We start from the raw sequence: 11,950 nt of genomic DNA on the forward strand, positions 1-11,950 counted from the left end.
TCTCCAGTCCCAAAGCTAGCTCTCCGTGCTCTTCACATCGTTCCTTCCTTGGCAGGCTATGGAAATGCAGATCAAAAAGCAGTTCCAGGACACATGCAAAGTGCAAACTAAGCAGTACAAAGCACTGAAGAATCACCAGCTGGAAGTAACTCCAAAGAGTGAGCACAAGACAATTTTGAAGAGTCTGAAGGACGAGCAGACGCGGAAGCTCGCCATCCTGGCGGAGCAGTACGAGCAGAGCATCAACGAGATGATGGCCTCGCAGGCGGTAGGTGCCTGGCAGGGGGGTCCCTGGCTGAGGTGTGTGGAGGTGAGGGGCAGCTGCAGCTCGCTGGCTCCCCCCTGTCCCAGCTGCTGGGTGGTGAGCAGTGCAGTTGTGTTCAGAAGCGCTGTCACCCTGGGCAGGCTCCCTTTTGGCAAGCAGTCCCATAGAAAAGATGAGGAGGGTGCCAGTTAGTCCTGGGGAGATTCCCACTGGGCACAAGAGGATGAGTTTATCAAGGTGAAGGCTATCAGCCGTTGCAGTGGTCCCCCCAGGGAGGTGGTGACATCCCCAACAGTGACCAGTTTCAGGATTCAGATGGATAGGGCCTGGACCCTCCACGCTTTTGCCAGGGAAGGTTGGACCAGGTGGTCCTTGAGGTCCCTTCCAGCCTGCTGTTCTGTGAACTAAGCATCAGGTGGCACTTTCCTTCTTGTGAGGAGCACCTGGCACTCTTTCCCTGCTGGGCTCTGAGAGCTAGATCTCCTCTGAGGCTCCGAGCACGCTGTGAGTGGGGAAGCAGCTGTGAGCAAAGCCCTGCCTGCTTCTCACCCTGCCACCTACACCAGTGGCTTTGAGAAGGAAGAGCAGTGTGTGGCTGCTGGCAGAGCAGAGGAGTAACTGGTGGAGGCCTGGATGTTGTTTTCCATATGGTCATGGAATCACAGAACCATTCTGCTGCTTGGCCTTGAAGCTCATCAAGTGCAGTGGTTAACCCAGCACTGCCAGGTCACCACTACACCCTGTCCCTCAGCACCACATCCCTGTGGCTTTTGAACTTCTCCAGGGGCCAGGGCCTCCAGCACTGCCTTGGGCAGCCTGTTTCAGACCCTGACAATCCTTTTAGTGAAGACTTCTTTTCCTGATGTCCAACTTAAACCTCTCCTGATCTTACAGCTACGGCTGGATGAGGCCCAAGAAGCAGAATGCCAAGCCCTGAGACTGCAACTCCAGCAGGAGATGGAGCTGCTCAACGCATACCAGAGCAAAATTAAGATGCAGACAGAAGCACAGCATGAAAGAGAACTCCAGAAGCTGGAGCAACGGGTGTCACTGCGCAGGGCACACCTGGAGCAAAAGGTAGGTGTGGGCTGGGCTGCTGGGGAGAAGGCTAAGGAGAATCTTGGTGCTCTCCACAGCTACCTGAAAGGAGCTGGTGTTGGTCTCCCAAGTAACCAGCAGCAGGATGAGAGGAAATGGGCTTCAGGCCCTGCTTTGGCAGGGAGGTTGGCCTAGGTGATCTCTAGAGGTGCCCTTCCAAGCCCTAACATTCTGTGATGAAGTTGAGCCAGGGGAGGTTGGGGCTGGATCTTCGGAGAAACTTCTTTGCTGAGAGCTTGGTGAGGTGCTGGAACAGGGTGGTCAGGGAGGTGGAGGAGTCACCATCCCTGGAGGTGTTCAACAGGTCTGTAGAAGTGGTTCTTCAGGATACAGTTCAGTGGTTGTGGCAGTTGGCCTATCACAGAGGCTGGGATAGACCTCTGAGATCATCAAGTCCAGCCTGTGACCTAACACCACCTCATGGACCAGCCCATGGCACTGGGCACACCCAAGCTCTCCTTAAACACCTTAAATCATTCCAAGTGCCACATCCAATCTTCTCCACCACCACCCTGGGCAGTCCATTCCAGTGTCTGATTACCCTTTCTGTGAGGAAGGAGGAACATCCAACCTAACCCTCTCCTGCTCTTCAGGCCATGCCCTCTTGTCCTGCCACAAGTTGCCTGGTTGGACTCAATGTGTTCAGTTCTGGGCTCCCCAGTTCAGGAGGGACAGGGATCTGCTGGAGAGAGGCCAAGGGATGCTGAAGGGGCTGGAGCACTGCCCTGTGAGGAGAGGCTGAGGGACCTGGGGCAGTTTGCTCTGGTGAAGAGAAGACTTAGAGGGGATCTAATCAATGATGACAAATACCTGAGGGCTGGGGGTCAAGAGAGAGGGGACAAACTCTTCTCAGTTGTGCCCTGTGACAGGACAAGGAGCAGTGGGTACTACAGCACAGGAACTTTCAGCACAAGAGGAAGAACTTCTTTACTGTGATGGTCACAGAGCCCTGGAGCAAACTGCCCAGGGATGTTGTGGAGTCTCCTCTGGAAACTTTCCAGCCCTGTCTGGATGTGTTCCTATGTGACCTGAGCTGGATTGTATGGTCCTGCTCTGGCAGGGGGTTAGACTCAATCTCTGGAGGTCCCTTCCAAAGCCTACCATAGAATGGTTTAGCTTGGAAGGGACCTCAAGGATCATCCAGCTCCAACCCCCCTGCCACAGGCAGGGACACCTCCCACAGGCAGGGACACCTCCCACTAGAACAGGTCGCTCAAGACCTCATCCAAGCTGGTCCTGAACACCTCCCTGGGCAACCTGTGCCAGTGTCTCGCCTGTAGGCGGGCAGGGTGGGAGCTGCTGCAGGCAAGCAGGGTGGGAGCTGCTGCAGGCAAGCAGGGTGGGAGCTGCTGCAGGCAAGCAGGGTGGGAGCTGCTGCAGGCAGGCAGGGTGGGAGCTGCTGCAGGCGGGCAGGGTGGGAGCTGCTGCAGGCGGGCAGGGTGGAAGCTGCTGCAGGCAAGCAGGGTCGGTGCTGCTGCAGGCAAGCAGGGTGGGAGCTGCTGCAGGCAAGCAGGGTCGGTGCTGCTGCAGGCAAGCAGGGTCGGTGCTGCTGCAGGCAAGCAGGGTCGGTGCTGCTGCAGGCAAGCAGGGTCGGTGCTGCTGCAGGCAAGCAGGGTCGGTGCTGCTGCAGGCAAGCAGGGTGGGAGCTGCTGCAGGCAAGCAGGGTGCGCACTGCTGCAGGCGGGCAGGGTCGGTGCTGCTGTGCTGAGGAGGCTGCTGTCTGTGCTTCCTTTCAGATCGAAGAGGAGCTCGCAGCCCTCCAGAAGGAACGCAGCGAGAGGATCAAGTTCCTGTTGGAAAGGCAGGAGCGAGAGATCGAAACCTTTGACGTGGAGAGCTTGAGGATGGGCTTCGGGAACCTGGTGACGTTAGAATATCCTAAGGAGGACTATAGATGAGATTTAAAGAGTTCTTTGCCATTTTAAAATAAGAAAACAAAACCCAACCAACCAAACAAAAAAGCAGGAAACAAAACAAAACAAAACAAAACACACACACAAAAAAAAAAAAGAAATCCCAACCAACAAAACCCAAGACAAAAAAAAAAGGCAACCACAAATACTGATCAAACTTGCAAACCCAACATTCCCCATGGCACCGGGTGTGCTCTCTCTCTTTCTGTCTCTCTTGCTGACATGGTGTCGGACTCAGTGCCTGTATATTAACTCCATCAGGGGTCCCCCTTTCCTCCCTGTGTCAGTCCCGGTGCAGGGAGGTCTGTTCCATAGTTTGTCACAGTTGTGATGTCTCTGTGCTATGATGAAAAAAAATATGTTGCAGTGAAAATGAATCGTAAAACTTTGGAGGTGATTTTAATGGGAGAGGGGAAAGTAAAAAGAAGAAGAAAAATAAATCCCCAAAGAAAGAAACACAGAGCAAAAAAAAACAAAGAAGAAGATTATAAGTGGATGTCTGTTGCTTGTGAGCAAGGAGTGGGTTTGCCACCAAGGGAAAAGTACAAGCAGGGGGAAAAAAAAAATCATCTCCTGGAAAAGAATAGGCTGGGGAAAAAAAATATGAATAGGGTGGGGAAATGAATTAGCCTTGGATAAAAATGGCCTCCAAAAAGTGAATATCCTTGAATAAAAATATCCTATGGGGGGGAAAAAAAAATGAATAGCCTCAAAATATAGCCTGAAAAAAATGAGTAGCCTGAGAAAATGAATCTCCTGGGAAGAAATGAATCTCCTGGGAAGAAATGAATCTCCTGGGGAAAAAATTAATCTGATGGGGAAAAAATGAATCTCAAAAAAATGAATCTCCTGGAGAAAAAAATGAATCTCCTGGAGAAAAAAATGAATCTCCTGGAGAAAAAAATGAATCTCCTGGAGAAAAAAATGAATCTCCTGGAGAAAAAAATGAATCTCCTGGAGAAAAAAATGAATCTCCTGGAGAAAAAAATTAATCTCCTGGAGAAAAAAATTAATCTCCTGAAAAAAATTAATAGCCTGAGAAAAAGAATCCCCTGAAAAAAAAAGAATCCCCTCAAAAAAAATCTCCTGAAAAAAAATGTATCTCCTGGGAAAAAAAGAATCTCCTGGGAAAAAAATTAATCTCCTGGGAAAAAATTAATCTCCTGGGGAAAAAAATGAATCTTCTGGAAAAAAAATTAATAGCCTGAGAAAAAGAATCCCCCTGAAAAAAAAAAAGAATCCCCTGAAAAAAATCTCCTGGAAAAAATTGAATCTCCTATAAAATGATATCCTGAAAAAAAAATCCTATAAGAATAAAAATCCTCTAAAAATCATATCCTAAAAAAAAAGGAATAGCCTAAAAGTGAATGTCCTATAAAAATAATATCTTATAAAAATAATATCCCCCCAAATAGGTGATTATCCTATAAAAATATCCCCCCCAAAAGGTGAATATCCTATAAAAATAATATCCCTCAAAAGGTGAATATCCCAGAAAAATAATATCCCCCCAAAAGTGAATATCCTATAAAAATATCCCCAAATAGGTGAATATCCTATCAAAATATCCCCCCAAAAGCTGAATATCCTATGAAAATAATATCCCTCCAAAAAGTGAATATCCTATAAAAATAATATCCCTCAAAAAAGTGAATATCCTATAAAAACATCCCCAAATAGGTGAATATCCTATCAAAATAATGTCCCTCCAAAAAAAAGTGAATATCCTATAAAAATATCCCCCCAAAAAGGAGAGTATCCTACAAAAGTGATATCCTCAAAGAGGTGAATATCCTATAAAAATAATATCCCCAAAAAAGGAGAGTCTCCTATAAAAATATCCCCCCCAAAAAAGTGAATATCCTATAAAATATCCCCCCCAAAAAATGAATATCCTATAAAAATCATATCCAAAAAGTGATTATCCTATAAAAGTAATATCTCCCCCAAAAGGTGACTGTCCTGTGAAAATAATATCCCAAAAAAGTGACTATCCTGTGAAAATAATATCCCAAAAAGGTGAATATCTTATGAAAATAATATCCAAACAAAGGAATGTCCTAAAAGTGATTATCCTATTTAAAAAATCACATAAAAATAATACCCTAAAAAAGTGAATATCCAAAAATAATATACCAAATAAAAAAATATCTTGAGAAAAAGACCTTTAAATATCCTTTAAGTTAATATCCTAAAGAGTATCCCAAAGAAAATAATATCCTAAAAAAAAATATATATCCTTAAAAAGTGAATGCCCTAAAAAAGTGAATTTCCTAAATAAAAGAAGACCTTAAAAAAACATATCCTTGAAAAGTGAATATCCTGAAAAGTGAATATCCTGAAAAGTGAATATCCTGAAAAGTGAATATCCTAAAAGTGAATATCCTGAAAAGTGAATATCCTGAAAAGTGAATATCCTGAAAAGTGAATATCCTGAAAAGTGAATATCCTAAAAGTGAATATCCTAAAAGTGAATATCCTAAAAGTGAATATCCTAAATGAAAGAATATCCTGAAAAAAAATTCATATCCATAAAGAGGTATCCTGAAAGGTGATTATCCTGCAAAAATAACTCTCCCCTCCCAATATATCCTAAAAAAAGAACCCTTTAAAAAAAACATACTTAAAATCTCCTCCAAAAATCCCCTCCAAAAAGAATTATGCAAAGAAAATCCCCCAAAAAATGATGATTAAAAAAATAAATCCCCACCAAGAAATTGCCACCAAAAATCCCCCAAAATAATTCATCAAATAAAATCCACCCCCAAAAAATAAAATTCTCCCAAAAATTCCCAAAAATAATTATGTGAAAATACTCAAAAATACTTATTAAAAAAATTCCCCAAAATAATTATCCAAAATAAATCCCCAAAAATAATTATTTAAAAAATCCTGTTATAAAAAAATCCCCAAAAATAATTATTAAAAAAATCCTGTTATAAAAAAATCCCCAAAAATAATTATTTTTAAAATTCCCCAAAATAATTATTTTTAAAAATTCCCAAAAATAATTATTTAAAAAATCCTCAAAAATAATTATTTAAAAAAATTCCCAAAAATAATTATTTAAAAAATCCCCAAAAATAATTATTTAAAAAAATCCCCAAAATTGTCCAAAAAAATCTCCAAAAAATAATTATCAAAGAACCTAAAAAAAATTATTATTAAAAAAACTCCTAAAAAAATCCCAAAAATCCTTAAAAAATTAATTATTTTTAAAAATAAATTTAAAACATTTATCAAAAAATCCCCCCCCAAAAAAATCCCCAAAATGATTGTCCACAAAAATCCCCCAAAATAATTATCAAATAACCCCCCCCCAAATTATTATGAAAAAAAAATCACTCAAAAAATTATCCAAAAAATAACATTTAAAAAAATAAAGAATAATTATCCAAAAACATCCCCAAAAAATTATCAAAATAATCCCTCAAAAATAATTATATATTTTAAAAATCACAATAATCCTCAAAATAATTATAAAAAAATTCCCAAAATTATTACTAAAAATTAAAAAAATAATTATTAAAAAATATTAAGAAATCAAAAAATATTTAAAATAATTTAAAAACAAAAAAATCATTATTAAAAAAGTTTAAAAGTCAAAAAATAAATATTAAAAAATAATTACAAATAAAAAAATAAAAATCTAAAAATAATTAAGAAAGCAACAATTAAAAAGTCAAAAAAATAAATATTAGAAATTAATTAAAAACTTAAAAAATAAAAATCCAAAAATAATTATTAAAGAACAATTAAAAAGTCAAAAAATATTAAAAAGTGATTTAAAATTTTAAAAAATAAAAATAAAAAAATAATTATTCAAAAAACAATTAAAAAGTCAAAAAATAAATATTAAAAAGTGATTTCAAATAAAAAATAAATAAAAATCCAAAAATAATTATTAAAAAAAAAATAACCCCCCCAAAAATAATTCTTAAATAAAAATCCAAAAATAATTCTTAAAACAATCCCAAAATAGAATTATATATAAAAAAAAATTCCCCTCAAAAAAAATCATCTCCAAAAAAAACCTCCCCAAAAATTACCCTAAAAAAAAAATAGCCAAAAAAAACCAAATTAAAATTATCCTAAAAAAAATTAAATATTCCCAAACAATTCTCTTCAAACAATTCAATATCCCCCCCCAAAAATCATCCTTAAATAATCTTTAAAACCTGAATATCCTGTGAAAAATAAAATCTCTCTAAATACCTTTAAGAAGTGTCCCAGAGCTCCAAACAGCCTAAAGCACCCCAGAAGTCAGGAGTGATCCCAACCACAACCCAGACAAGCAAACAGCGACCCCAGGGGGAGAGAGCTGGAATCCGCAGCCTTACCTTAACTTAGCTGCTGCATTAACCTTTTTGCTTTCCTTTTGGGTTTTTCTTTTTTTTTCTGATTTTTTTTTTTTTTTTGGTATTTATTCATCAGGAATAATTAATAAAAATGAAGTAAAAAAAAAAAAAGTTTTATTAAAGATTGAAAATAAAAAAAAAAGAAAAAAAAAGACTAAAAAAAAAAAAAATTTGATACATTTTACAGGAAAAAAAAAAAACAACCACAAAAAAAAAAAATGAACCTTCCTTGTGCTGTACATATCAGTGGTGAGATGATGGCTTTTGGGGGTTGGTTTTATTTTAGGGGGAGGGGGGGGGGAGGGGGGGGGGTGGGGATTTGGTGGGGTTGGGGTTTTTTTAAAGGAGCAAACCATGCCCAGGGGAGTTTGGTGAGCTGATGAGCACCGCCCCTCAGCGCCTTGGTGTCTTTGTGATTGTATCATAAAAGCATTTTCTGCTGTCGCAGGGAATGGGAATACATTTAACAAAACAAAGAGAGAAAGAAAAGTGGTTTAAAACAACACAAAAAGAAATTTAACCGAGTTAAAGGGGGGAAAAAAAAGAGAAGAAAGAAAATTTAAAAAGAAAGATAAAGGCAAATAAAAAATAAAGAAGAAGAAAAAAAGAAAATGAAAAAGAAGAAAAGAAACGGAAAGAAAATTTAAGAAAAAAGAAAATTAAAAAAGTAACAAAAAAAGAAGAAAAAAAATTAAAAGAGAAGAAAAAAATCAAAAGAGGAGAAAAAAGAAAATATCATGAGAAGAAAAGGAAAAAAAAGAAGAAAAAAAAGAAATTTAAGAGAAAAAAAGACAATTTTAAAAATTAAATAAAAGAAGAAAATAAAAATTTAAAAATAAAAGAAGAAAAAGGGAAAAAATCTAAATAAAAGAAGAAAATAAAGGAAAAAATTAAAATAAAAGAAGGGGGAAAAATTAAATACAAGAAAAAGAAAAATTTAAAAATAAAAGAAGAAAAAAATTCAGAGAAGAAAAAGGAAAAAATTAAAAGAAAAAGAAAAAATAAAAGAAGAAAATAAAAATTTTAAAATAAAAGAAGAAAATAAAGGAAAAAATAAAAGAAGAAAAAAGAAAAATAAATAAAAGAAGAAAATAAAGGAGAATTTAAAAATAAAAGAAGAAAATAACAGGAAAATTTTAAAATAAAAAGAAGACAATACAGGAAAATTTTAGAATAAAAGAAGAAAAAAAATAAAAGAAGAAAATACAGGAAAATTTTAGAATGAAAGAAGAAAAAAAAGAGAAAAAATAAATAAAAGAAGAAAATGAAGGAAAAATTTAAAATAAAATAAGAAAATACATGAAAATTTTAGAATAAAAGAAGAAAATACAGGAAAATTTTAAAATAAAAGAAGAAAAAAAGAGAAAAAATAAATAAAATAAGAAAATAAAGGAAAAATGTAAAATACAAAGAAGAAAATACAGGAAAAATTTAGAATAAAAGAAGAAAAAAAGAGAAAAAATGAAAGAAGAAAATAAAGGAAAAATTTAAAATAACTAAAAAGGAAAAAAAATTAAAAATAAAAATAAAAAATAATAAAATTTTAAAAAAAGAAAAATAGAAAAAAGGAAAAAAAAAGAAAAAATAGAAAAGAGGAAAAAAGAGGGGGAAAAAAAAAAGGGAAAAAATGAAAATGGAAAAAAAAAGGAACTGTAAAAAGCTAATACTGAGACGCCCCCAACAAAGCAAAGGAGCCCACAAGGAAACCCCAGTAGCACAAATTGGGCTTTGTCAAATGGTGTATTTTGTGTATAGAAGGAATTTAAGGAGAGCTTTGACTTATTTTCATATTGTATTTTAACTCTTTTTCTCTGATCAGAAATTTTTTTACTTCTTTCCTTCCTCCTCTCCCCTTTTCCCCCACTGCTCCCAACCACCTTCCCCGTTTCCCCCCCCCCCACTCTCCAGTTCAATACTTGGAGCTCAAAACACTGTTTTGGATCATCCCCAAGCCCTCTTTTGTGCTTTTCATTTTTGGTTTGGTTTGGTTCATTTTTTTTGTGGTTTGTTTTGGGTTGGTTTTTTTTTTTTGCCTTATTCCTCACACCCTCCCCCTCTCCATCCACCCCCCTTCCAACTCCCTCCTTGATTTTTTTTTGGTCATGGATATTGCATTATTCACACTTTCAAACTGTGTATTTTCTTACAATAAAAAGAGGAGAAAAAAAAAAGGCTTTACTTCTTTTGCATGCACTTTAAAAACAAACAAAAACCCAACCCCAAAACCCAAGAAAAAAATAATAATTAAAAAAAAAACAACAAAAACCCAAAACACACACAAAAAAAACTCCTTTTTTCAGGTTCCAAGGCAGAGCATGAATTAACTGTCAGAGCTTTTAATTATATTTGTAAATAAAAGTGTTCATCACAAGGCCTCGCTCGCTGTCTCATTGTGGGGAGGAGCAGTCTGAAGGTTGGGGGAGCAAGGGAACGTTGTGACCCTCTGTGGGGGTTGGATTCCAGAAGCCATCAGGTTGGAGAAGACCTTTGAGCTCATCACATCCAACCTATCACCCAGCGTTATCTTATCAGCTGAACCGTGGCACCCAATGCCACCTGCGGGCTGTTGTCAAACGCTGTCAGGGACAGGGACTCCACCACCTGCCCTAGCAGCCAATGGATTGTGGCTGGTCTGAAAGGCGCCTACGGGAAAGCTGGTGAGGTGCTGGTGAGGCTGCATCTGGAATGCTGTGGCCAGTTCTGGGCCCCTCGGTTCAAGAAGGACCTCGGGGAGCTGTTTGAAAGAGCCCAGCGCAGAGCCGTGGAAGTGCCGAAGGGAGAGGAACATCTTCCTTACGAGGAGAGACTGCAGGAGCTGGGGCTTGGAGAGAGGAGACTGAGAGGGGACCTCGGTAATGCTGATGAAGATGTAAAGGGTGAGTGCCAAGGGGATGGAGTCAGGCTCCGCTCAGTAGTGCCCAATGACAGGACAAGGGGTGGAGGTTGAGGCATAGGATCCAAGCTAGAGGAGGGGAGATTTAGTATTAGGAAGAAGTTCTTCACTGTGAGGGCAGTGAGACACTGGCACAGGTTGCTTAAAGAGGTGGTGGCAACTTCATCCTTGGAAGTTTAAAAGGCCAGGCTGGATGTGGTTCTTGACAACCTGATCTAGTGTGGGGTGTCCCTGCAAGGGGGTTGGAACTGGATGATCCTTGAGGTCCCTTCCAAGCCTGCCCCTCTGTGATTCTGTGGCTGCTTGTGTGTCTTGTGTGTGTCCTGCTTCCAGCCCTTGCTGAGCAGTGAAATGAAGCTCTTCAAGCATGCCTCCACCTGCCGGGTGTGGCTTTGGGCCTGATGAGTTGGGGGATGTTTTCTAAACACCTATCGAGCCTCTTTCAGCAGGTTCATATTTGAATGGCAGAAGAACTGCCATGGGGTGAAACCAAAGCACCTTGTGGAGTCCTGATTGCTACACAGCCTTGTTGCAGCACCCTGAGGCTTCTGATCCTTCAGCAGGGGTGCAGACCCTGCAGAAAGGAGTAGTTTGGAACAGAGGAGCCTTCCATGCAGAAGACTTACATTGGCTTCATCTCTTTTAACCTTGTCCAGATGACAGGACCAAAGGGTCAGCTGCTGCTCTGAGTGCTTAGGAGACACCACCAGACCTTACTGTGAGCTGCTGGAGGATCAGGAAAACAACTGCAACCCTGTGGCTTGGCTGGGAAGTGGCTTCAGGTCAGTACACGCAGTGGTGCTTCTGCTGGGAGCTAAGTCTGCAGTTGCAGCTCAGCTGGGGTGGACATGAGGGAGGTCCCCAGGGAGTGTGGGGAGATTCCCCCAAGACAGGCAGGGAGCAGCTTCTCTGCCAGCTGCCATGGGTGGGCTAAAGGTGCTGGGTGCCCTCAGCAAGGCTGTTGAAGGGCTGCTTACCAGCTGGATCTGCTTGTCCCCAGCTGGCCAGGAAAGAAACAGCCCTAAGCAGAGGCTGCCCCGGCAGCTGCAGGGAGTGCAGAGTTTGGGAACAGGTGCTTGGAGGCTTTCAGGGTGTAAAATGACCCTGTTGAGGGTGAGAGTGGCTTCAGAAACACCCTGGAGAAGGCTGATGTTCTACAGCCAGGCTGTCAGTGCTCTGTGTGCCATGGACCTTTACTGTGATGGCTGCTGAAGGTGAGGAGCTTTACATCTGTACAAGATATGCACAGAAAGGCCTCCCTCACTGCTTCAAGCTGTGGTCCTCCAGCATCAGCACATGCTTTGGGCAGCTCTGCCAGCAAGATGAAGCCTCCAACCTTTGTCTGCCAGAAGGAAGCTGGTGGCATCAAGCTGCTCTCTACACACTGCCCTACCCACCCCCCCGAAAGGAGACAACCACAGCA

The 11,950-nt window shown here is 40.0% G+C and overlaps 1 protein-coding gene across 1 annotated transcript in view; it reads left to right on the forward strand.

Moving 5' to 3' along the window:
* Window positions 1–5,692, forward strand: part of TAOK3 (TAO kinase 3) — a 107,889-nt gene extending 102,197 nt beyond the window's left edge. Inside the window, exons 19-21 of the mRNA XM_064168712.1 lie at window positions 56–268; window positions 1,160–1,342; window positions 3,100–5,692. Of these exons, the coding sequence (XP_064024782.1) occupies window positions 56–268; window positions 1,160–1,342; window positions 3,100–3,261 (558 nt within the window). The 3' untranslated portion in view covers window positions 3,262–5,692. The remainder of the gene's footprint in view (window positions 1–55; window positions 269–1,159; window positions 1,343–3,099) is intronic.
* Window positions 5,693–11,950: the final 6,258 nt, after the last annotated feature.

The sequence above is a fragment of the Pogoniulus pusillus genome, chromosome 30, assembly GCF_015220805.1.
Source record: "Pogoniulus pusillus isolate bPogPus1 chromosome 30, bPogPus1.pri, whole genome shotgun sequence".
NCBI lineage: Eukaryota > Metazoa > Chordata > Aves > Piciformes > Lybiidae > Pogoniulus > Pogoniulus pusillus.